Source organism: Rana temporaria, chromosome 7, assembly GCF_905171775.1.
Source record: "Rana temporaria chromosome 7, aRanTem1.1, whole genome shotgun sequence".
NCBI lineage: Eukaryota > Metazoa > Chordata > Amphibia > Anura > Ranidae > Rana > Rana temporaria.
Window position 1 is genome coordinate 12,502,533 of NC_053495.1, and position 26,254 is coordinate 12,528,786.

Consider the following 26,254-nt stretch of genomic DNA (forward strand, 5'->3'; position numbering starts at 1 on the left):
GCCATACTTAACATTGTTACGCCGCACTTACGCCACCATATAGCAGGGGTAACTATACGCCGGGAAAAGCCTAACGTAAATGGCGTAACTTTACTGCGTCGGACGGGCGTACGTTCGGGAATTCGCGTATCTAGCTGATTTACATATTTCGACGCGTAAATCAGCTTACACGCCCCTAGCGGCCAGCGTAAAAATGCAGTTACGATCCGACTTACGCCTGTCGGATCTAACAGATATCTATGCGTAACTGATTCTAAGAATCAGGCGCATTGATACGATGGCACAACGCAGAGATACGACTGCGTATCTGGAGATACGCCGTCCTATCTCGGTTGTAAATCTGGGCCTGTATCTCTTAGACGCATGCTTGGGAGCATTGAACTTCGTTTTTTTTTCAACACGTCGTTGTGTTTTACATCACCGCGTTCTGACACGATAGTTTTTTTAACCAATGGTGTGTAGGCGCGACGGACCATCAGTCAGCTTCATCGGTTAACCGACAACAACGGTCCATCAGACCGTTCTCATCGGATGGACCGATCGTGTGTACGCGGCATAAGTCCAGCCAATCGCTGCCCTCTTGTCTCTTTGACCTCCCCTAATTTCCGAAGATAATTGCTCCTTATAATGTTTCTCTTTAATAAGCTGGGCTGACCTATATAAAAGCAGCAAACAGCAATCAGAGCCTTTCCCCTTCCAACGTCTCGGAGAATCACACACTCTAAAAATGGAAATCTGCTGCAGCGGGGGAGGGGGAGGGGAAAAAAGTGTCATTGGTTAAAGAAAATATCGCCCAGAGGTGCGGGATAAGGAAAGGACAGAGGAAGATTTGAAGGTTGATGAATTATACATGTGACACAGCATGCTCCTGTATCTCACATCTCAGCTTATGAAGACTGGAGACAACCTCCTCCTCCGAACCATTTCCATACGAGTGCCGCTATCACCCAACACTGATGAATGCCACTGATTTACATTGAGGAGAACGACTGAATAGACCGCGTTGTACAATAAGGATGTGTGTGTGTGTGGAAGGGTTATGGGAAATTCTATCTTGCTACATGCACAGAAAAAAGGATTCATACTCTTAAAGGGGTTGAGAAAATTGAGTACTGTCCGTGATACTTTTTTTATTTGCACTAACAACATACAATTTTTCAGGACAAGCTTTTCGGAAAGCTTGTCCTGAAAAATTGTATGTTAGTGCAAATAAAAAAAGTATCACGGACGGTACTCAATTTTCTCTATCACAATTGCACTAATACGGCTACAATCACGTCAAGCTTAAAGGGGTTGCAAAGGTAAAAAAAATGTTTCCCTAAATAGTTTCCTTTACCTTAGTGCAGTCCTCCTTCACTTACCTCATCCTTCCATTTTGCTTTTGCATTTTGTCCTTATTTCTTCTGAGAAATCCTCACTTCCTGTTCTTCTGTCTGTAACTCCACACAGTAATGCGAGGCTTTCTCCCTGGTGTGGAGAAAGCCTCTTGAGGGGGCGAGTAGGAGTGTCAGGACGCCCACTAACACACAGCTCCTTTCTCTATCTCCAAAGTAGAGAGTGTCCTGACACTCCTGCTCGCCCCCTCGAGAGGCTTTCTCCACATCCATGGTAGTCAGTCCGGAGCTCATGTGTAGGAAGATGTTGAAGTGTTGATTGCTTGACTTTAGTACAACAGATGTCCTACTCCACTTAACTTACCACCTTCCCAAAAAACTTTAGTATCCCCCCAACCTCTGCCCATTAAATTGAGACCACACCATTGCTTGTTGGGGAAAAATAGGCCGTAGCAGCCTGATTTATTAAACATAATAGATTTTAACACAAACTAAGCAAGAACATCTGCTAACTTAAACTACCTGAAGTTGGTCCCCGCAGGCAAAGCCTCTATCCTTCCGTAAACTATATATATATATATAAACATATATATATATGCCCTTTTTGATGCACTCCCGTCTTCGGATTCCTCTGCAGGCCTCAAGCCGAACAGGCTCAAAGGCGTCTCACGACCGTAGTGCTCCATACTCCATTCTTCCAGCTAACCTCCGTTAACTGGCATCACCCTCATCATCGCCTGTCACCGACAGGTCATTAATTCCATTTTCAAAATCTATTCCTTACCCGCAGGGACCAACCAACGCCACCAGCACCCAAAGGTAAAAACCTTACCCTTGGGTGCCCCTCCACACCCTAATGGCCCTCTGGATCCCATCCTGTAACCCCAACACCCACATGTCGATCCCAACTGGGCTAAGGTGGACCCCGTCTCCTCGCAGATACCTCCAGGTCTCTTCCTCTAATTCCATGTGGCGTACCACCAACCCCCCGTTCCTCACCACAAACTTGGCCACGTCCCTATTGATTTTTCTCCGGGCCCTGTTGATTCCCGCTACCGACCTAGCCATACGCCATAGTCCAAATGCACTCTGATATGTCAATGTTCTTAAGCACCATATTGTTTTTTTTTCCACAGGTGTGTTTCTTATTCCCTACTTGCTGATCGTGTTTGTGGGTGGAATCCCAGTGTTCTTCTTAGAAATTGCTTTGGGTCAGTTCATGAAGCAAGGAGGAATTGCAGCGTGGAACATCGCTCCGCTTTTTAAAGGTAAAGTGTTCATGCTGAGAGCCCAGGTGGTGGTTGTGCAAAGCAACGCAGATCAGCTATCATGTTGAGGTGCGCTCCCAGGCTCCTCTGTATTTTTCAGGTCCAAATCTTCAAAAGGCTGCGTTCTCTGCGTTACGGAGATTTCCATTTCCTATTTTTTCCTTTGATTTCCCTGTCTCTCTTCAGTAAGATTGCCCCCATCATCTGAGCCGTTCTGGATGGGGGAGACGATGTGTGCGTCAGTGTTGCCAACCGTCCGTATTTTTACAGACAGTTCGTAAAAACGGGCACTTTTTTCCCCCGTTCGTAAATGTCCGTGGTTGCGAAAATGTGCCAGTAAAAATAGCCGAGATCGGTTCGGGTTGGAACTGCGCATGGAGATTGGAGGCAGGGAGTGATGGTGGCTGCGGTGACACCGCAGGGGGGGGGGGGGGGAGGCAGGGGGTGTTGGTGGCACCGCAGAGGGGGATGGTGGCACTGCAGAGGGTGGGGGATGGAGACAGGGGTTGTTGGTGGCACTGCAGAGGGGGATGGAGGCAGGGGGTGATTGGAGGCAGGGGGTCTGGGGAGATTGGAGGCAGGGGGTGATTGGAGGCAGGGGGTGTTGGTGGCACCACAGAGGGGGATGGTGGCATCGCAGAAGGTGGGGATGGAGACAGGGGTTGTTGGTGGCACCGCAGAGGGGGATGGAGGCAGGGGGTGATTGGAGGCAGAGGCCCTGGGGGAGAATGGAGGCAGAGGGAGATTGGAGGCAGGGGGAGATTGTGGCATCGCAGAGGGGGGGCAAGGCAGGGGGTGTTGGTGGCAGAGGGGGGGATGGAGGCAGGGGGTGATATGACTAAATAATTTGCCCTTATTATATCGAAAATAACAAAAATATGTTTTTTTTACCTTAATATCTACCTTAAATCACATTGCTATTTGCCTAGCGTACTTGTTTGTAGCCTTAATACTGAAATGTGCACCAAAAAATGTAATTTAGTAACTTTTGCGAAATGCCAGTAAAAACGTGGCTGTGCCAGTAAATTTCGGGTGTCGTGCCAGTAAATTTCAATTTGGTAGGTTGGCAACACTGGTGTGCGTTCACAGGCACGGGAGGCAGGGGAGCCACGGGCGTGTCTATAATGCTGTAGCTCCGCCTCCCGTGCCTTGCTATTGTAATCTGAATGACAATCCCCGCACAGCCCTACCTTTACTCCGTCCTACTCTGCCCCCTTTTTTGCTGAAGTGGAAGTGTGGCTCGGGTTCGTCGCCGCACAGCGAAAAAGCGGCGCTGCGCATGCGCGATGCCGCTAAGCATCAAGGGAATTGTAGTTCCTTTGAAGCCGTGACGTTGCCGCAGGGAGCACGCTCGAAAACCCTGAGGTTGAGGAGAACATACAGAGAGGAAAGGAGGAAGTGCTGATAAAGCCTATTTATCTAACAGGTAAATAAAACATTTCAGCAGAAATAACAGCTAGATTCATGATCTATATAGCATATAGCTCAGATATTGCCCCCAAAAAATTTGAGCTTTACAACCCCTTTAATTTCAGTATCTAAGGGCTCTTTCACACGGGCGGCCCGTTCAGGTCTGCCTGCCAGTTTTTTCGGCGGACCTGAACGGGCGCTCCGTGCTCCTCTATGGAGCCGCGGATGTCAGCGGTGACATGCCCGCTGACATCCGACCCGCTCCGATCCGCCAGAGTGTGACGGAGGAAAAACCTACTTTTCCATCCGTCTGGCGGATTCACCTGGGGGGGGAGTGTTAAGAAAAAAAACACACTAGACAGGTTTTTAACCACTATCCGACGGCCGTACGACTTTATACGGCCGCGGGGTGGTTCTAATTCTCTGACTGGCCTTGTTTATACGGCCTGCGCGCGCAGTCAGATGCGAGTGCCTGGCGGCCGTGATGTCCGCCAGGGACTCGGGATCGGCGTCTACAGGGACAAGACGTGGAGCTCTCTGTGTAAACACAGAGCTCCACGTCCTGTCAGGGGAGAGAGGAGACGGATCTGTGTCCCTTGTACATAGGGACACAGCATCGGTCACCTCCCCCAGTCACCCCCCTCCCCCCACAGTTAGAACACAATTCAGGGTACACATTTAACCCCTTCCTCACCCCCTAGTGTTAACCCCTTCAATGCCAGTCACATTTATACAGTAATTAGTGCATATTTATAGCACTGATCGCTGTATAAATGTGAATGGCGCCAAAAATGTGTCAAAAGTGTCCGATGTGTCCGCCATAATGTCGCAGTCACGAAAAAAATGCTGATCGCCGCCATTAGTAGTAAAAAAAAAATAATAAAAAATAATAATAATTCTGTCCCCTATTTTGTAAGCGAAATAACTTTTGCGCAAACCAGACGCTTCTTGCGATTTTTTTAATTATTTTTTTTTACCAAAAATATGTAGAAGAATACGTATCGCCTAGACTGAGAAAAAAAAAGTTTTTTAAAAAAAATTGGGCTATTTATTACAGCAACAAGTAAAAAATATTGTTTTTTTTTTCCAAAATTGTCGCTCTATTTTTGTTTATAGCGCAAAAAATAAAAACCGCAGAGGTGATCAAATACCACCAAAAGAAAGCTCTATTTGTGGGGAAAAAAAGGACGTCAATTTTGTTTGGGAGCCACGTCGCATGACCGCGCAATTGTCAGTTAAAGTGACGCAGTGCCACAAGCTGAAATTTCACCTGGTCAGGAAGGGGTATATGTGCCCAGTAAGGAAGTGGTTAAAGTAATTTATTAGTTATTTATTAACACTTCTATTTACAGCTAAATACTGTTTTGGGGCTTTACTGCTTATTTTTAATGGCTTCAATCAGTTGACCAGTTAGCATTTTTTTCTACAGTGCTGGTTCTCAGATTTTTTCTTTGTTTTTAATACAGGTCTTGGCTTTGCCTCGATGGTGATTGTGTTCTTCTGTAACACATACTATATTATGATCCTGGTCTGGGGCCTCTATTACCTGGTGCACTCCTTCACTAACACCCTGCCCTGGGCCACCTGTGGAAATCCATGGAACACCAAGGAGTGTACCGAAGTCTTCCTATTCGACCAGTGCTCCAACGTGACTTCAGCCAATGATACCGGCTCCGGCACCACACACAACATCAGCTGCGACGCTCTCCTGAACAAGAAATCACCAGTCATTGAGTTCTGGGAGTGAGTAAAAAACGCAATGTTTTTTTTTATAGACGGCGGTGCATTTACAGTAAAGTCCTCCGCTTTCAATGAGCTGTGGAGGACTTTTTTGGCTCTGCATTTATCCACCCCCCATACTATCACCATTACTGCATGTCATACACAGCCCTGTACTGATTTCTGCATTGCAGTAGAAACTAATTTAAAGGGGTTGTAAAGGAATTTGTTTCCCCCTAAATAGCTTCCTTTACCTTAGTGCAGTCCTCCTTCACTTACCTCATCCTTCCATTTTGCTTTTAAATGTCCTTATTTCTTCGGAGAAATCCTCACTTCCTGTTCTTCTGTCTGTAACTCCACACAGTAATGCAAGGCTTTCTCCCTGGTGTGGAGTGTCGTGCCTGCCCCCTCCTGGGCGCCCATGTTGTCAGCACCAGAGGCCGACCGGTCCCTCGGTCCTCAGATGCTGCCGGCGCCATCTTCGGTAAGGCAATCAGGAAGTAAAGCCTTGTGGCTTCACTTCCTGGTTCCCTACTGCGCATTCGCGACTCACGCTGCGCAATGCCACTGGTCCCTGTTGTCTTCTGGGACCCATGTGTCTCCTAGAAGACAGTGGGGGGGGGGTGCCGGACATGGCGTAGACTGCGGCAGACCTGCGGGGGTCTATGCCCGGAAGTGGGTGCAAATACCTGTCTTAGACAGGTATCTGCTCCCCTCTCCCCCCTGAAAGATGCCAAATGTGACACCGGAGGGGAGGGGGGGAATCGGGACAGTGGAGGTTCCATTTTTGTGAGGACCTCCGCTTTAAATTATGTAGGCTGTCTGTCTACTTTATCATTAAGACCAGTTTCCGCGGACATGTCCGACCGTGTGTACGGCCTAGCGGACAGGTTTCCAGCGGACAAAAGTTTCTTAGCAAGCTAAGAAACTTGTCCGCTGGAAACATGTCCGATGGTTAGTACACCTAATCGGACATGTCCGCTGGTTATGACGTGTAACCAGCGTCCCGAAATCCCGCGCATGCGTCAAATTGATTTGACGCATGCGTGGAAGCATTGCACTTCCGTGTTTGAGAACGTCGGTGTCTTCTACGTCACCGCGTTCTCTGTCCGCAGGGATTTTGGTCTGATGGTGTGTACACACATCAGACCAAAAGCTCCCAGGAGACATGTCCGATGACAACGGTCCGCGGACCGTTTTCATCGGACATGTCTCCTCGTGTGGATGGGGCCTAAAAGGGCTTGTGTGGAGTGTTTTGGTTTGTTTCAAGTACCGTATTTATTGGGGTATAGTGCGCTCCCGCGTATAGCGCGCACCCCTAAAGTTTCCCCGAAATTCCTGTGGAAAAAAGATTTTTGTACTTACAGTTTTGGTGTCTTGCGCGGCGTCCATCGGCGGGCTCGTCGGGTCCGGCGTCCGTCTGCGGCTTCGGGTGTCCTCTTCGTCGGGTCCGGCGTCCGTCTGCGGCTTCGGGTGTCCTCTTCGTGGGGTCCGGCGTCCGTCTGCGGCTTCGGGTGTCCTCTTCGTCGGGTCCAGCGTCCTTCTGCGGCTTCGGGTGTCCTCTTCGTCGGGTCCAGCGTCCTTCTGCGGCGTCCTCCCTGCTCGTTTCCCGCTTTCCTGCGACGAGTTTGAATACTGCGCCGACATATACCGAGCGCAGTACACTCGTGTATAGTCGGGCAGGCTCGGCTACTCTCGCGCTCACATCCTGTACATCCAGGACATCAGCGCGAGAGGAGCCGAGACTGCCCGACTATACACGAGTGTACTGCGCTCGGTATATGCCGGCGCAGTATTCAAACTCGGCGCGGGAAAGCGGGTATCAGCGTATATCGCGCACCCACGATTTTGCCCTGATTTTCAGGGCAAAAAAGTGCGCGGTATACGCCGATAAATACGGTAGGTTACTGTATGTGTTTCCATATAAACCTACTGGAATACAAAATTCGCTTGAAGCAGGCAAAATGCTGGCAAATGAGCTGTCAGTGATCTCAGAAGGCACTCAGATTGATGCCATTGACACACGCCCATAAACCTGTATGGGAATTTGGAAAATCGGTTTTGGCCCACAGTTGGTTGACATTGGACCTAAGGTTGTGTTTCTTCTGCAGGAATAAAGTGTTGCAGCTCTCCGGAGGTCTGGATGAGCCTGGGCAGTTGAACTGGCAGATGATACTTTGCCTTCTGGCCACGTGGATCATTGTTTATTTCTGCATCTGGAAGGGCGTGAAATCGACGGGAAAGGTAACGTAATGACCAACGGAAAATAACACAGCATGGCAGCTCATGTGCAGAGACTAAAAAAATATTCTGGCGTTACCCATGGTCAGCTAGATTCACTGCTTCTTCAACCTGCTCTAAAAACGTGGGGGTAGATTCACATACCTTTTGCGGCGGCGTATCTCCAGATACGCCGCCGTAATTTGAATTCTGCGCCCGCGTAGCGTTACGCCGATTCACAAAGGCAGTTACGCTGAAAAAAAAGGCTTCCTCCATCAAAGTAACTTAATTGCGGCGGCGTAGAATTGTGTGCCGTACGCCATTGTATCTCCTATCTGAATCCGGGCCACTATATCTACAACTCATGATACATTAGTGTCATGGTCATTGGGAAGAATTACAGATAAGATCAATGGTGGGAACGTATCTGATGCCGCGTACACCTAGGATGGTTTTTCCGACGGAATTCCGCTCAAGCACGCGGTCACCCAAAAGTTCTCTGAACTTTCGACCGTCAAGAACGCGGCGACGTACAACACTATGACAGAAAATGAAGTTCAATGCTTCTGAGCATGCGTCGAATTGTTTCCAAACATGGGTCGGAATTTTGCTCGTTGAAATTGCTACAGACAATCGGAATGCGAAAATTTGAGAACCAGCTCTCAAATTTTTGTTGCCGGAAATTCCGACAGGAAAAGTCCGATGGAGCCTACACACAGTCGTAGTTTCCGACCATAAGCTCACATCGGACTTTTCTTGTCGAATATTCCGACCGTGTGTACGCGGCATTAGAGGCAGAAATTGCTCAAGAAACAAGTTTTGGAGGAACCCTGGTTGAGAAGCCCTGCTTTACCAGCTTAGAGCTACCTGGACAAAATTTTACATCATTTTAATTAATGGGAAAGCAATCACAAAGTCGGTATTTTTTTTTTCCCCAGAAAAGGTGGCAGCTCTATCCCCGCCGGGCATCAGTCTGAGCGGCGGTTGGAAAAGTACAGCCAGATATGCGATGAAGGCTCTCTCCTCGCTCGCTGTCTCTCCGCATCTCCCCGAGGGGACCGTTTTCAGTTCTCAGCACTGATTGCCATGTGGGTCACGTGTCCCGCCCCTCTCCACTTCTCCTTCTTGCACGGCTGATTGCGCCGGACAGGCAGATTAATCAGACCGCGTCAGAGTTTAATCTCTGCAGCTCTCCCTCCAATACTAATGTGTTTATCAAACAAAACAGGCGAACATGGGTGGTAAGAAACACGGGTGCAGGCAAGATCATACCAGCGCACGCCGGCCTTAGAGACGTAGGGCCCTTGACATCACTGTTCCGAAGGGGACCTGTCAGTCTTCAGAGATTCCCATCCATTGGTTTGATTCCGGTTGCAATTTTTTTTTTGTTAACAAAAGAAGTCAACGGTAACCGAATGACATTTGGTTTGCCAAAACTTTGTGTGCCATAAATTACTACTTTATTATAAATACTGGGCTAGATTCAGGTACCGCTGCGCACTTCTTACGGAGGCGCGGCGTACCGTTTTTGCCCCGCGCCCCCGCAAATTATCTGCGCTGCGCTTCATTCACGAAGCAGTAGCCACGTAATTTGCGTGGGCGCTCCTCAAAAATGCCCGGCGTAAGGGCGAGTAATTTAAATGATCCCGTCGGGGGGCGTGGATCATTTAAATTAGGCGCGTTCCCGCGCATGCTCAGTCGGGAAACTTTCCCGACGTGCTTTGCTGCAAATGACGTCGCAAGGACGTAATTTGCTTCAAAGTGAACGTAAATGGCGTCCAGCGCCATTCACGATTCACTTACGCAAACGACGTAAAATTTAAACTTTGCGACGTGGGAACGACGGGTATACGTAGCATTGGCTGCCCCTGCTAATAGCAGGAGCAGCCTTACGCGAAACCCGACGAACGGAAACAACGTAAACTGCGTACGCAGGGCTCGCGTAGGGTAGAGAATCGGCGTTGGTATGCAATTTGCATACTATACGCTGACCACTACGGGAACGCCCCCTAGCGCCCATCGTAAGAATGCAGCCTACGATATGACTGGCATAAGAGCCTTATGCCAGTCATATCTTAGGCTGCAGTCGGCGTATCGAGGTTCCTGAATCAGGAGCATTCGAAACGCTGGCGCAAGTAAGCAATTGCGCTGCGTAACTATGGTTACGCAGACGCAATTGCTACCTGAATCTACCCCACTAACTTTATTGTTTTCTTATCTTCTTGGGCCGGATTCAAGAAGCAATTGCGCCTGTGTAACCATAGGTTACACAGCGCAATTGCTTACTTGCCCCGGCGTAACGAGTGCTCCTGATTCAGGAACCTCGTTACGCCGACTGCAGCCTAAGATCTGCGCGGCATAAGGCTCTTATGCCCGCATATCTTAGGCTGCATTCTTGCGGAGGACGCTAGGTGGCGTTCACGTTGTGCTCAGTGTATAGTATGCAAATTGCATACTAACACTGATTCACTACCCTACGCGAGCCCTGCGTACGCAGTTTATGTAGTTTCCGTTCGTCGGGTTTCGCGTAAGGCTGCTCCTGCTATTAGCAGGAGCAGCCAATGCTACGTATACCCGTCGTTCCCGCGTCGCAAAGTTTAAATTTTACGTTGTTTGCGTAAGTGAATCGTGAATGGCGCTGGACGCCATTTACGTTCACTTTGAAGCAAATGACGTCCTTGCGACGTCATTTGCCGCAATGCACGTTGGCAAAGTTTCCCGACGGAGCATGCGCACTATGTTCGGCGCGGGAACGTGCCTAATTTAAATGATCCACGCCCCCCCTACGGGATCATTTAAAGCCCATGTTACGTATACCCGTCGTTCCCGCGTCACGAAATTTGATTTTTACGTTGTTTGCGTAAGTGAATCGTGAATGGCACTGGACGCCATTCACGTTCACTTTGAAGCAAATGACGTCCTTGCGACGTCATTTGCCGCAATGCACGTCGGGAAAGTTTCCCGACGGAGCATGCGCTCTACGATCGGCGCGGGAACGCGCCTAATTTAAATGATTCCCGCCCCCTACGGGATCATTTAAATTGCGTGCTCTAGCGCCGGGCATTTTGCCGGCGCGCCCACGCAATTCATGGAGCTTCTGCTCCGTGAATCAAGGGCAGCGGAGCAAATTTGCGGGGGCTGCAGGGCAAAAACCTTGCCCTGCGCCTCCGTAAATTATGTGCAATTCTACCTGAATCCGGGCCATTGAGTTTTTATATTTACACTTTGAAAAATCTGAAAGATGAAGAAGATATCTGGGCAGGGTCAGATCCCAGGTCATGATCAGTGAGCTGCCTTATGATGTTTCGTACTTTAGACCAAAACGCCTCCAATTTCCGGCAGGGCCAAAAAATATGCAACATGGTGCCCTCTGCCTCTCCACAGCGCCAGCGGGTATTCATCATATCAGGATAGATTTTCTGTGGCAGGGATGGAACCTTGTACCAACGTGTGAGGATCTTATAACTCGGCTCTTGATATTTACTAGCCACTGAGGAATAGTGGGCAAAGTATAAAATATGATCCCGCTGCTCTTTGGAGAAAGTAATGATTTATCTTTAAGATTTATTAACCCACTCTGGCAAATGCCATGCCGCTATTTTTGCAGTAGATGTAGATAGGACTTATTTGTCTTTCCAGCCCTGAGATTTACACAGCCTTATGACCCGGTCAGGAGGTTGACTTTTCTCTACATTAGAAAATTACTGCTAGATTTTCAGACTCAGTTTGGGTGCACTAGATTCCATCTCCAATGAGATGATTCCCTGACTAATGCCGCGTACACACGACCGTTTTTTCCTGTCATGCAAAAAAAACGACGTGATTCGTCGTGATTCCTCTCAAGCCTGCCTTGCATACACGCGTTCATGAAAAAAAAACGCTCGAGCAAAGCGTGGTGACGTACAATACGCACGACGGCACTGTAAAGGGGAAGTTCCATTCGAATGGCGCCACCTTTTGGGACGCTTTTGCTAATTACTGAGCATGCGCGTTTCTTCCCACTTAGGAAAAGCATACGCACGAGCGGTTTTCGCGACGAGAAAAAGAACGACGGGAAAAACAACGAGCAGGTTCTAGTTTTTTTGCGGGCAGTTTTCTCGTCGAGAAAACTGCTATGGAGCTTACACACGACCGGTTTTCACGACCAATCTAAAAAATGGCAGTTTTCTCGTCATGAAAAATGGTCCTGTGTACGCGATCATTAGGCTTTATCCACTAACTATAAAAAATGATTTGTGGAAACTTGTAAACTACTCACTGCATGCAGGAATGCTTGAAGTCAAAGATGTCCCTAGACCAGGCATATGCAATTAGCGGACCTCCAGGTGTTGCAAAACTACAAGTCCCATCCTGCCTCTGCCTCTGGGTGTCATGCTTGTGGCTGTCAGTCTTGCTATGCCTCATGGGACTTGTAGTTCTGCAACAGCTGTAGGTCCGCTAATTGCATAACCTTGCCCTAGACATTCATTATAAGTTCTTACACAGAATTCACTTGACCCCTGCGAGACTGGCCCGGGTGTATAATACCCAGTCCTCCACTTGTTGGCGCTGCTCTCTCCCAGACTGACCCACAAGACAATCCAGATTTGGTGACAGACAAATTTGTCAAATTACAGAATGAGAGCAACATAACTCTCTCATTCTCCCACTAAATTTGAATATAGCACCTGTACGAAAGTACACAGGCGCTACATAGCAAAAGTATGTAGGCATAGGACACACCTCTGGCCACACCCCCTTAAAGGAGGGAAAAAAATTATAGGTTTACCCCCAAGTGCTTTTTTTTACCTCTACTATTACTAATACTGGCTTTTGGAATGTACAAATGCAACAATTTAGAAATTGGATGAAAGGTTTAGCACTGGGAAACACTTATTGAAAGATAAAAAGTGCATTTTATATACAGCTAAACTAACCAGACCAAAATGAGGGACAAATGAGGAGGAAAGAGGGACTTCATTCCAAATCAGGGACTGTCCCTCGAAATCCGGGACGGTTGGGAGCTATGGAGTACGGATAATTTTTATGGGGGTCAGAGGGTCTACCAGGCTTAACAGACATACCTCTATAGCAGGGAAGGGAGTAACCGCTCCAGGTTGGTCTGTTGGGAAAATCAGCAACGGTTCAGGAAATCAAGGGTGCTGGCAATGCACGAAGCAATTGATGTAAGGAAAGACGGGATGGATAGCTGCACTCCGAAAAAAACATAAGGTTGTCTTTATTGTAAAAAAATTATGAAAAATGCACTACAAAACAAGCAGAACACAGGGAAAACAGCCTAGGTGTTTCACACTCCAATTAGTGCTTAGTCATGGCTCATGACTAAGCACTAATTGGAGTGTGAAACGCGTTTACTACAGTAGCTACTCCTGACAAAGAATTTGGCAAGGAGCTCCCTAACTAAACCCCAGTGTGCTACTAAGAATGAACCCATCCCCCCCAAACCTTGTCAAATTTTGCAGGCACTCCCCTACCAGCATAGGTTGCTCTTTAAAATAGCATAGCCTAATTAAACAGGGCCTTTCATGCTGACATAGTAGGAGCATAATCTCGAGGGACGCCAATTAGCTGTAGCGCTACCCCCGGAGAAGCCGCTGGCAGTGATCAAGTCAGGGACCCAACCAGCGGAGGTGACGCTTGCAGAGCAGCCTTGTGTGCCAAGCTAGGGACCGAGCCGGTTAGCAGGGGTAAGGCTTCATTCACACCTAGGCGTTTTTACGCCTGTAGCGCGACGCGCACAAACGCCAGAGGGACGAAAAGTAATGAAAGGCAATGGGGATGGTTCACATCTGAACGCCTAAACGCCTGTAGCCTGTAGCCTGTAGCTCAAAAAAGTTCCGGACCCTTTTTTGTCGCTCCTAGCGCGCGATATGCGCGTATTTGAGCGTTTTTTTTTACATTGAAGTCAATGTAAAACGCCTGATACGCGCGTATTACGCGTAAACACGCGCTTGTACAAGCGTTTTGACGCCTGTGTTGCTGAAATCCCAGGAAGAGGAATAAAAAATTCCTAGGAGAGCAACAAGTGATGTCAGGGATGATCATTTTTCTTATTGGCTAATATGGAAAAAGACAAAGTACAAAAACGTCGAACGCCACTGTGCGAAAACGCGCGCATACGCGCGCAAACGCGTATATACGCGCGACAAAAACGTCGGTAAAAATCGCCTGTAAAAACGCCTGTACGCCTAGGTGTGAATGGAGCCTTAGGCTGGGTTCACACTACTACACTACTTTCATCCTACTTTGCTCAGTGTTCAATGTTTCCCTATGAGAGCGTCTTGTAGCGTCCTACACAAGTCGTTCAGACTTTGAAAATGCTCCCTGTACTACTTTTGGTCCTACATTGATCCTACTTCAGGCCCATTGAATATCATTGAAGTCGGACCAAAGTAGTATCCTGTTCATGAAAGTAGGATGGATGTAGGACCAATGTAGCAGAGCAAAGTAGGATGAAAGTAGTGTAGTAGTGTGAACCCAGCCTAAAGCTTGAAGTTAACCCGAAGTGCCAAGCTAGGGACCCAGCAGGGAAGCGTGGGTGATGCTTGAGGGAGATACCACCGCAAAAGCCTTGTGGAGCTCACGGGATTCAGAGTCAGTGAATCAGAGGGCCCAGTAAGAGACCAGGAGCTCAATGGGCTGAAGAACTACAAGGAGAAGTTGTAATACAGCTGAGAGAAAGTACATTTGATCCTGTGCGCTCGATCAGCTGAATAAAGAGAGAGTGGGTAATTAGAACCCTCTTTCACATCGAGTTCATGTGGAGAGGTACATTTGTGGCACAAGGACAGTTGAAGTGTTCTTATCTAAGCTGCATGTGGATGGCTGCCAGCTCGTGACGTGCTAGAAGTAACTCTTTGGAAAGCAAAGACAGAAGGCGAGCAGCGCCATCTAAGTGCAGCATTATTAAGACATTTTATTCCATAAAAAACAATTGGTAACTCACAAGATGTATGAGATGTCAGGGCATGTGAGATTGATAATATGGTTCATCCGCTCATGGGAAAGACGATCTTCTCGCTAGTGAAGAGGCAGCTGATGGGTCCAGGGACGCCGGTGGTTCCCAGCGCTTCCAGGCACTCAGGACGGCTCACTGACTGCGATGTACCTCACTTCTGGTTGGAGACAAAGCAGGGAGGAGCGCGCGTTGCTCCTTCATCCGCTGAGAGAACTGTTACTTTGAGTTAGGAACTGTTTAAGTACTGTTGCTATGGGCGACAGCAATCCTGCACGTGCAGAAGTGGTACCTTGCTGGGGCCTTTCCCTGTACGGCTGTCCTCCTGTTGAAGTCTCAGGGTCTGCCATTTGTGAATTTGCAACTACTTAAGGGTGTCCTCTTTCCCTTGCAAAATGTAAAAAGGACTGTCCAAGAAATAAAACCTCTTTTACATCCAAGAAGTGTCTGGTGCCCAATGACTTTTACCACCTTTGCACCCACTATGCCTCACAACCCACCACATACAGTGGAACCTCGGATTACAAGCATAATCCATTCCAGGAGAATGCTTGTAATCCAAAGTACTTGTATATCAAAGCGAGTTTCCCCATTGAAGTCAATGGAAACTAATATAATTTGTTCCGCATTGACTTCAATGGCATGCAATACTGCATGCAGCCAGAGGTGGGGGGGCACAGAGGAGCCTCGAAAACAGACGTAAATGCTTGAGGACAGCTCACTTGAGCAAACCTCGGCAAACCTCGGAACGGCTCGGGAACAGAGTATTTCCGTGTCTTTGCAAACATTTCCGAACGGCTCTGGCGCCCCCCCCCACCTCAGGCCAAACGCGGTACTGCACACCGCTTTGGCCTGAATCCTCCTCGTTTTGCGAGACAACACTCGCAAACTGAGTTAGGATCAAGGATGGACTGGCCATTGGGACTACAGGGAGTTTCCCGGTGGGCCGATGGCTCAGTGGGCCGGCTTCAGTGACAGCGGACTGCCGCCCCCCTCCGCTCTCTGTCTCTCCCTCCCCGATGTGCTCACCTGGGGGGAACAAAGAAGCAGGGGGAGGACCAGAGGAGCAGGGGGGACAACAGAGGAGCATGGGGGGAGGGGACAGACAGCTGACTCAACAGCTATGGCCTGGGAGTTTCTCACTTCTGCCTAATCTTGTCCCATAAGGGGGGGGGGGGGCACCGAACTGATTATTTGCCCTGGGTGAAATAATGTCTGTTTCACCACTGGTACTGCCTATAAGAGTACCAGTACCAACTATTCTAGTATAACGGCTAGTGGCTAGTGAAGGGGAAGAGGGGGCTTGGGTGGCCGGGGGGGGGGGGGGCAGGAGTTGTCCGGCCACCATGGGAGAGATCTGCCAAAGTGGGGCAGTCTGGATGAAGTCCAGGGCCAAATTTCTGTCCCAGTCCAGCCCTGGTTAGGATTGCCTGTATTGCGAAATGCTCGTTAACCGCGTTACTCGCAATCCGAGGTTCCACTGTATTGAAGGATGCCAGCTATCTTTGGCCTTGACGGTTCACATTAGACTGGAAGAGGTCAGAGATTCTGCTACATCTATGTTCACTGTATCAGATCGACTTCCTTATTATACCTACTAGTTTGATTGATTTATTCTACCTTCTGTGAGCTCCTTTGGGGGCCCATTCATTGGTATTATTCCAATTAATCTCTAAGTGCTTTGCCCTGTCTCTACAGAGCACCAGGGACAACATTTACTCCGTCGTTATATTTTCAGGCTTGTCCTTTATGGTGCTTTTGTAACCCTTCTCCTGTATCTTACTATCTGAGAATCTAGAATTAAATGTCTTTCTCTCCCCAGGTTGTCTACTTCACAGCTCTGTTTCCGTACGTGGTTCTGATCGTTCTCCTGGCTCACGGAGTCACTCTGCCGGGGGCGCTGGATGGCATTGTCTTCTATCTCAAGCCCAACTGGTCCAAGCTGGCTGAAGCTCAGGTGAAAGATTACCGTATTTGCCGGCGTATAAGACGACTGGGCGTATAAGCCGACCCCCTATTTTTCCAGGAAAAATGTTTGTTTTGGGATATGGAAAGGGATTTCTCTGTATAGACAGAAAAAAACACTGCGCTAACGTGTAAATAAATTAACAGTGAAAAAAATTAATTTCTGTGAAAAGCTGCCAGTATTAATACTAAAATACCATAGTAAACAAAGAAACAAAAAACAAGATAATACGGCGCTAATATTTAAACCTGTGAAAAATATATATGTGAAATATATCTTAAAAAGTTGAATGCAACATTCATAAAAATAAATGTAAAATAAATGACCAAAAGAATGATCAAAAATTTGATAAAAGAATTGACAATATGGTATTCAATGTGACAAATCCAACCATATAAATAAATGAAGTGACAAAGAAATAGTCCATAAAAAATCAGTGCAAATTAAGTCCAATTAAGGTGAGCATCTGTGATTAATCAGGAAAGGGATCCTCCACCAAAAAGGTCACCCAATGTGTGGGAAATGAAATCTCCTTACCAGAGACAAAGACCGGGCTTTCAACGGTCCAATTCAGCATAAGGATGTTTAAAGTCTTCCTTGAAAAGACTATTCCAGACACTGCTATGAATCACCAGTATTGATAACTCCAAAAGATAGAATCCCATTCAAATCCGCTCCAGTTAAACATTGGTGTTCATAAAAAATAAAGAATGGTAGGAAACCACATAGTGCATTACTGTGTAAACATTGAGCTTTAATAAAAACAGGTGTGCACTTACAGCAAAAACTTTGGAATCTCGCATGTGGGATATGGTATGGAAGGGATGGCGTTTCCTCAAGCCTCCGTTCGCTTCGTGTCTCCGTCCGTCGCGTGTCTCTCCCTCTAACGTGATGACGTCACTGTGGCTAAGCTCCTCCTACGCGTTTCGTCGCAATACGGACGTCTACGGACGTCTACGGGGATAGGCAGCCTATCCCCGTAGACGTCCGTATTGCGACGAAACGCGTAGGAGGAGCTTAGCCACAGTGACGTCATCACGTTAGAGGGAGAGACACGCGACGGACGGAGACACGAAGCGAACGGAGGCTTGAGGAAACGCCATCCCTTCCATACCATATCCCACATGCGAGATTCCAAAGTTTTTGCTGTAAGTGCACACCTGTTTTTATTAAAGCTCAATGTTTACACAGTAATGCACTATGTGGTTTCCTACCATTCTTTATTTTTTATGAACACCAATGTTTAACTGGAGCGGATTTGAATGGGATTCTATCTTTTGGAGTTATCAATACTGGTGATTCATAGCAGTGTCTGGAATAGTCTTTTCAAGGAAGACTTTAAACATCCTTATGCTGAATTAGACCGTTGAAAGCCCGGTCTTTGTCTCTGGTAAGGAGATTTCATTTCCCACACATTGGGTGACCTTTTTGGTGGAGGATCCCTTTCCTGATTAATCACAGATGCTCACCTTAATTGGACTTAATTTGCACTGATTTTTTATGGACTATTTCTTTGTCACTTCATTTATTTATATGGTTGGATTTGTCACATTGAATACCATATTGTCAATTCTTTTATCAAATTTTTGATCATTCTTTTGGTCATTTATTTTACATTTATTTTTATGAATGTTGCATTCAACTTTTTAAGATATATTTCACATATATATTTTTCACAGGTTTAAATATTAGCGCCGTATTATCTTGTTTTTTGTTTTGGGATATACTCGCCATATAAGACTACCCCCTTCTTACTAGTCTTTCCGGAAGCTGAGGGGTAGCCGAAACAACCACTAACAGGACCAACCCCTGACAGAAACAGGCTTTTTTCAAATCTCACTGTGCCATTACATTACATTACATGCCTCCACTGTGCCATTACATTACATTACATGCCTCCACTGTGCCATTACATTACATCACATGCCTCCACTGTGCCATTACATTACATCACTTGCCTCCACTGTGCCATCACATGCCTCCACTGTGCCATCACATGCCTCCACTGTGCCATCACTTTCCCCCACCGTGCCATCACTTTCCCCCACCGTGCCATCACTTTCCCCCACTGTGCCATCACTTTCCCTCCATGATTCAAAAGCCGCGCCTTCTCCTCAGACTGTTCCGTGATAGGCGGAACACAAATTTTCCCAGCAGTGCCTCTGTCCACTTGTGAACTTTTAGTATGAACTGCTCCACGGTATCTGTAGCTACAGAGATTAATGAAGGCTTGTGTTAAAACTCGTTTACTGCTTATTACTTAAAGGGCCATAGCCCAGCATTGGGTTCACAGTAATGTTCACCTGGGAAGCATATCTGTATTTTAGGTGTTGGGAAGGTAATGCGTGAAGTGGCACCTCAATGGGTGTCAAGACTAACCCCTGTCGGGAAAACTGTGAGGAAGCATGCACATGGCCGGTTTTCCCGGCCAAAAGCTCTCCCCGCAGTTTTCCTGGCAGGAAAACCGATCGTGTGTACGAGGCTTGATACTTAGTAAATGCTGTCTCTTGTCTGAGACCTGTTCAGCATTTTATGTATAAACACTTGGGGCCAGATTCTTAAAAGGCTTACGACGGCGCAACGCCATTTGCGCCGTCGTAAGTCCTAATCTGGCCCGGCGTATCTATGCGACTGATTCTTAGAATCAGTTACGCATAGATATCTATTAGATCTGACAGGCGTAAGGCTCTTACGCTGTCAGATCTTAAATGCAATTTTTTTTCCCGCCGCTAGGTGTCGCATCGTCGTTTTCCCCGTCGTCTATGCAAATTAGCTATTTACGCGAGATTCCCGAACGTACACGCGAACGACGCAGTGAATTTACGACGTTCACGTAAGCGTAAACTTGCCCCTGCTATATGAGGGGTAAGTTTACGAAGGTCAGGTCAGCGTCGGATTTTTCCGTTGTTTACGTCGTTTTCCTAAGTGGTCCGCGAATATAACTTTACGTCAATGACGCTCACGTCGGCGTCATTGACGTTTTCCGTCGTGAGCTGGAGCATGCGCACTGGGCTATTTTTCCGCCCGGCGCATGCGCAGTTTGATCGGCGCAGGGTGCGCTTAGTTTAAATGCAAGCCGCCCCCTTTAAATTACGCGGCCTTACGCCGGGCCATTTACACTACGCCGCCGCAAATTACGGAGCAAGTGCTTGGAGAATACGGCACTTGCTCCAGTAATTTGCGGCGGCGTAGTGTAAATGGCTTACGCTACGCCGCCGCGGATTCTACAAGAATCTTTCCCTTGGTCTATTTCACGTATATTGCTTTGAGAACCATAATAAATTCTTTGATTTGATTTCCAATAATGTCAAATAAAGCTTAACCTGCTCTTTCGGTGTAGTCATGCACTTATATATGTTATGCTCTGGTTTATATATAATGTAATTAAACTGTTCCCATGCTCTAAACACATATTTGTGACCTTTAAGTTGCTTATAATGTAAGCTATATATAATAAATTTTTCCATGGGTCCGTCAAAGCATAGAAGTAGAATCAGATTTAGCTACACAGTCTCTGGCATCTGCTTTGGCTCACGGCTTAAGTTGACGTTGGCTCAGATTTAATATATACCATCTCTTCCTTCCAGGTATGGATAGACGCTGGAACGCAGATCTTCTTTTCATACGCTATTGGGTTAGGGGCGCTAACAGCCCTTGGCAGCTACAACAGATTTCACAATAACTGCTACAGGTGAGTCTATGCGCAATGAAGCAAGACAACGATCAAACTCAATAATGTCTTTAAAGCTTCATATCCAGGGTGACACTTGCCCCCAAGTCTCCGAAGTCTCCTTAGATGTCAATGCTTATATTCCTTAAATCCAATGAACTTGTTTCATGCTGATTAGACTAACGCGTTTCATTCCCACGGGGCTGTCCAGGGCTGAGCACAAAAAAAGGGCCACCAAACATAAATTGTACATGTTTCAGGGGCTTTTTGGAAGTGTGCAGGAAAGATAGGCCTGAGACTACCATCATCTTGGATGTGATGTCAGCACCCCCGAGAAGACTAAGTGGTGTCACTCATAACAGTCTAGTCCAATCTTTTTGAGACCAGAACCCAATAGTAAAAAAAAAAAAAAAACATTTATACTCACACAACAAAAGGTATGGGAATGCAAAAGGTGATTGAAATGTTGGGAAGCTCTGGATGGGGCTGGGTGTCACTGTAGGGGGGGGGGGGTTGGGGGGTTGTGGAGCGGGTTAGGGGGGTTCTGCAGCAGAGTTGGTGGACCTGTAGAGGATGGGGATTCTGGGGGACGGGGGGCTAGGGGGATTGTAGATGGTTTGTGGGCACTGTGGGATACTATTGGAATTTAGGGGCACTATGGAGGGCTGGAGGCTCTGCAGCAGATTGAAGGCCCTTGAGGGAGGCTGATCAGCACTGAGGGAGGTCAGTGGGCACTGTGGGGGCTGAACGCACTCAGGGGGCATTGACAGGGCTGTCTTTTCGCATGGGCACGCTGGGAAGTTACCCGGGGGCCCCACTTGCCTGACGGGCCCCACTTGCCTGGGGGGCCCCACCTGCCCAGCGACCCCAGCCAAGCACCATTCAGCCGCCTCCCGCACTAATATAGCCCCCGGTGGCACGGCAACTAATGCTATGCATAATTATAATTTATTTAATCCACATTGAGCACTATATTTGATTGGCTGCTTGCTTCTGCTTGGGCCTGGGCCTGGCACATGATGACTTTCACACTGGGGCGTTGCGCCGTATGCGGTAAAGCGCCACTATTTGTAGTTGAGATTTACTGTCGTTTTTGCGGCGCTATTCAGTCGCTAACGGGGGGGCAATTTGCATTTTTATTCTTGTGCGTGACTGTGTAGACAGGGCCCCAGTGCAATGTATCGCCCGGGGGCCTATAATGCTTTTAAGATGCCACTGGGCATTGAGGAACTGTGAGCCACTATGTGGGGGGAGATGATAGAGGAGAGGACACAGGAGACATAGAGCAGGGCTGCGGCTGACGGAGGCACGTACGCTGACAACTGTGTCAGGGCTCAGCAGCCCTGATATATCATGGTCAGTGTACAGGGGGAAGGGCATAGCCAGGCAGGACCATCAGACAGGTATCACAGGTGATACAGGGGGCCAAATTACACAGCACAAGCACTGTGCACAGTACCATGCTTTAAGGGAACAGGATCTGTTTTGTTTGGGTTAACAAATGCTTTAAAGTACTTGATTATTTTGTTTTATTTTTTTTATACTTTTTTTAGGCTGATGACAGGCTCTCCTTAAATCATATTATAGGTTTGTTGGGAAAGGTATTTTCTCAGAATGTTTGAAGATCCTGTTTTAGTTCTTGTGCACCCCTCTGTGGTATGGAAGGAATCCAGTGAATTTACTAAAGACGTTAAATGGATTAAACTTTGCCCTCCTTGGATTGGCAGTAGCGATGTGGCAATCCTTATAGGGTGATTTACAGGAGATTTCTCATTCCATAGCCCAGGACAGATCTGTAGATGTGTATTTTTTACACTGCCTAATATATGAAAGCTTGATCAAATAAAAATATTATTAGTATTGCAAAGACAAAAGTAAAAAAAATAAAAAATAACGTAAATTCATACTCAATCAGAAGAAAATCTCATATGAGCGTTGGGATGTTCATGTAATTTCAAAAGTTGTTTTAAATTTTCAAAAATCTAATTTCTTCATCAGTTTAGGCCAATATTTATTCTATAGAATATTTATTTTTTACTAGTAATGGCGACGGTCAGCGACTTGTAGAGGGACTGCGTTACTGCAGCGGACAAATCGGACGCTAACTGGCGCTTTTGAAACTTTTTGGGAACCAGTGACACCAGTGATCAGTGCTAAAAAATATACACTGTGGGGCAGATCCTCCAAGAAATTACGCCGGCGTATCACTTGATACGCCGCGTAATTTCAAATTTTGCGCGTTGTATCTTTGTTTTGGTATCCACCAAACAAGATACGACGGCATCTGTGTTAGATCCGACAGGCGTACGCCTTAGTACGCCGTCGGAACTTAGATGCAATTTTCCGGCGGCCGCTAGGTGGCGATTCCGTTGTATTCCGCGTTGAGTATGCAAATTAGCTATTTCCGACGAACCACGAACGTACGAGCGGCCGTCGCATTTTTTTACGTCGTTTCCGTTCGGCTTTTTCCGGCGTATAGTTAAAGCTGCTATATGGTGGCGTACTCAATGTTAAGTATGGCCGTCGTTCCCGCGTCTAATTTTGAAAATTTTACGTCGTTTGCGTAAGTCGTCCGTGAATGGGGTTGGACGCCATTTACGTTCACGTCAAAACCAATGACGTCCTTGCGACGTCATTTGGCGCAATGCACGGCGGGAAATTTTAGGGACGGCGCATGCGCAGTTCGTTCGGCGTGGGGACGCGCTTCATTTAAATGAAACACGCCCCCTACCCGCCGCATTTGAATTCCGCGCCCTTACGCCGCGGGAGATACACTACGTCACCGTAACTCACGGTGCGAATTCGTTGAGGATTCAAACTAAGCCAAAGTAAGTTACAGCGGCGTAGCATATCTGACATCTGCGCCGGGTGCAGCGTAGGTATGTGGATCTACCCCTGTCACTGTACTAATGACACTGGCCTGGGAAGGGGTTAACTTTGGGGGCAATCAAAGGGTTAACTATGTTCCTAGCAAGTATTTTTCTACAGTGTGGGAGGTGCTTTTACTGGGAAAAGGCATGGATCCATATTCCTGATTTCCAGAAACACAGGATCCATGCCTTCCCTACTAACAGAACGGTGGTCTGCCTTGTTTACATAGGCAGACTGCGGTTTTGCCTGTGTACTGAATGATCGGCAGGTGCCGGCGGACATTGAGTCCGCGGTACACGCTGATTGGCTCCCGCTGTGTATAATCACAGCTAGAGCAAGCCGGCGGCGCGCATTTGCGGCCACTACCCAGAAATGCTGGATCACGTATATATAGATAGATATATCTGGTTTTTATCTATATATATCTATCAATATCTCTATCAATATATATATATATATATATATGTGATCCAGTGCACAGCTGCCGCCCTGTAGCAGTAAAACTGCTATAGGGTGGTTAGCAAGCTTTCATTAAAATACTACCTAGTGGCCCTACCATGAAGACCCTTATTCAGACTCTTCCTATGACATGGTGACAACGCACTGTTCCTTGTCTCCCAATTGTGTTCCTGCGTTGTCACCCTGTTAAATGTTCACCTGATGGAGACTGTATGCCGCTGTGCTAATACAGACTTGTTTCCCCAAATGGTCAAAAAGCCGGTGTAGAGCTTTGGGACCGATGCTGGAGCAAGTGCAAGTACACAGACAGCAAGTGACCAAAGAGGCTTCAGCAGATCGGCAACTCTGCGATGGATAAAATTGTGAAAAATGTCGTTCTGTTAAGGTTAAGACCCCCTTTAAAGCGGAGTTCCACCCATTTTTTTTTTTACTTGCAATCTATCCTAGGCCCAGCTACATTTCTTTTTAAAATAGGAAATATTTTTTTTCCCCTCTAAATACTTTTTTATCCTTATTTCCTGGAGCACTTCCGGTTCCGGCCACCTAGGCGATGACGTAACCAGGCTATTCTCATGGACTCCGGGGATATCGGCGTCATCCATCTCAGGAGTCCGCGGGAATCGCCTGACACTCTAATCTCGCGTGATTTCAATACCAGAAATTATGCAATCATGGCGATCAGTGTTCTGTCAAATTAGCTAACTTGTGAGGAACTCCAACCACGTCACTTCTGGTTTCTTTAAACCATCAGTAATTGGAGATTTTGACGAACTGCTGTTTGGACACAACACCGGCAACCAAATACAGTCCAGTACAGGAAGATGTTGCTGTTTTGACAGCACAGCGGCTAACGAGGGCAAAGTTGTCACTGCCTCGGAGGCGGCCATTTTGTTGGCTTGTATCGGAGCGTAGGGTGACCACCATTTCCAAACTACCATTCAGGGACACCCTCCCTTCCCAAAAAATCAGCTTGTGCTGTAACGAATCACAGCACAGTCATTGGACACAATGATTTTCTCCAATCACAAGCAGGGGGTGGGGATTGTGCTCCTCCAGGCATTCCCGGCCAGGACAAGTACTGTCAGTGAGTAAAGCGGTGATGTGGTGGCCTTTTTTGGGGGCATCAGATTGGCGTGGGGCGTCCTGGAATGAAAGTGCCCGGGACAGACCTGCAAAATGCGGGACATGTGGTCACCCTATCGGAGCGGAGTAACAATCTCCACTCATATTATCCTGCACCGGACTCTATTCGGTTGCCAGTGTTGTGTCCAAACAGCAATTCGTCAAAATCGACAATTTCTGATGGTTTAAAGAAACCAGGCGTTAATGCCGCGTACACACGATCGGAAATTCCAACCCGTGTGTAGGCCCCATATGACTTTTTCTGTCGGAATTTTTTAGCAGCAAAAAATTGAGAGCTGGTTCTAAATTTTTCAAACGGGAAAAGTTCTTGTTGGAAATTACGATTGTCTATATGCAATTCCGAACCGCAAAAAAACACGCATTCTTGGAATCAATTTGACGCGTGCTCGGAATCATTGAACTTAATTTTCTCGGCTCGTTGTAGTGTTGTACATCACCGCGTTCTTGTCGGTCGGAATTTCAGACAACATTTGTGTGACCGTGTGTATGCAACACAAGTTTGAGCCAAAATTCAGTCGAAAAAAAAAAAACGCGGTTTTCTTGTCGGAATTTCCGATCGTGTGTACACGGCATAAGTAGTTGGAGTTTCTGACGATTTGGCTATTTTGATAGAACACCGGGATGTCCTGATTGAAAGTTTGCTATAGCAACAGGGCAGAACCTTTCGTTGATGCCACCATTGCTATGGAAACCTCTCAGGAAGAAAGAGCGCCACTCAGTGGCATTACTGCGCAGGGCGAGAGATCGGGAGGTGCCTGCTGGGTAGCCAGCGGCACTGAATCCTGTAAATGAAGGCGAGGGCTTCAGATGCCCACAGCAGAGATGGACCCTGCCTGCTTCTGAGATCAGGTTAGTTTTGCAGGATTTAAACATTAAATAAAAGGACCACATTAATGACATTATCTAAATGTTAAAGTGGACACAATTACGGTGGAGTATTTAAAAAAATAAATTGAATTTGGGGACTGGAACTCCGCTTTAATAGTCATGGTTGCCTGCCATTTCCTCAGTTTTGTATCATCTGCAATACAAGTTTTTAAATGTTTTAATTGTTTTATATTCTGCTTCTGTGCTCCCCAGAGATGCATATATATTGGCTGCTATTAACAGTTCTACAAGCTTCTTTGCTGGTTTTGTGGTCTTCTCAGTCCTGGGGTTCATGGCGTCAGAGCAGGGGGTCGACATATCAAAAGTTGCAGAATCCGGTAAGTACACGTGGAATGCAATGATCGGGATCAA

At 47.1% G+C, this 26,254-nt stretch overlaps 1 protein-coding gene across 2 annotated transcripts in view; it reads left to right on the top strand.

The window, feature by feature from the left end:
- The window catches only part of LOC120945059 (sodium- and chloride-dependent creatine transporter 1-like), an 85,971-nt gene that overhangs the window by 32,816 nt on the left and 26,901 nt on the right, over positions 1 to 26,254 (top strand). For both annotated transcript variants that reach the window (XM_040358913.1, XM_040358912.1), the window contains exons 3-8: positions 2,471 to 2,602; positions 5,479 to 5,755; positions 7,843 to 7,975; positions 16,729 to 16,863; positions 20,460 to 20,563; positions 26,096 to 26,220. In XM_040358913.1, the coding sequence (XP_040214847.1) occupies positions 2,471 to 2,602; positions 5,479 to 5,755; positions 7,843 to 7,975; positions 16,729 to 16,863; positions 20,460 to 20,563; positions 26,096 to 26,220 (906 nt within the window). The remainder of the gene's footprint in view (positions 1 to 2,470; positions 2,603 to 5,478; positions 5,756 to 7,842; positions 7,976 to 16,728; positions 16,864 to 20,459; positions 20,564 to 26,095; positions 26,221 to 26,254) is intronic.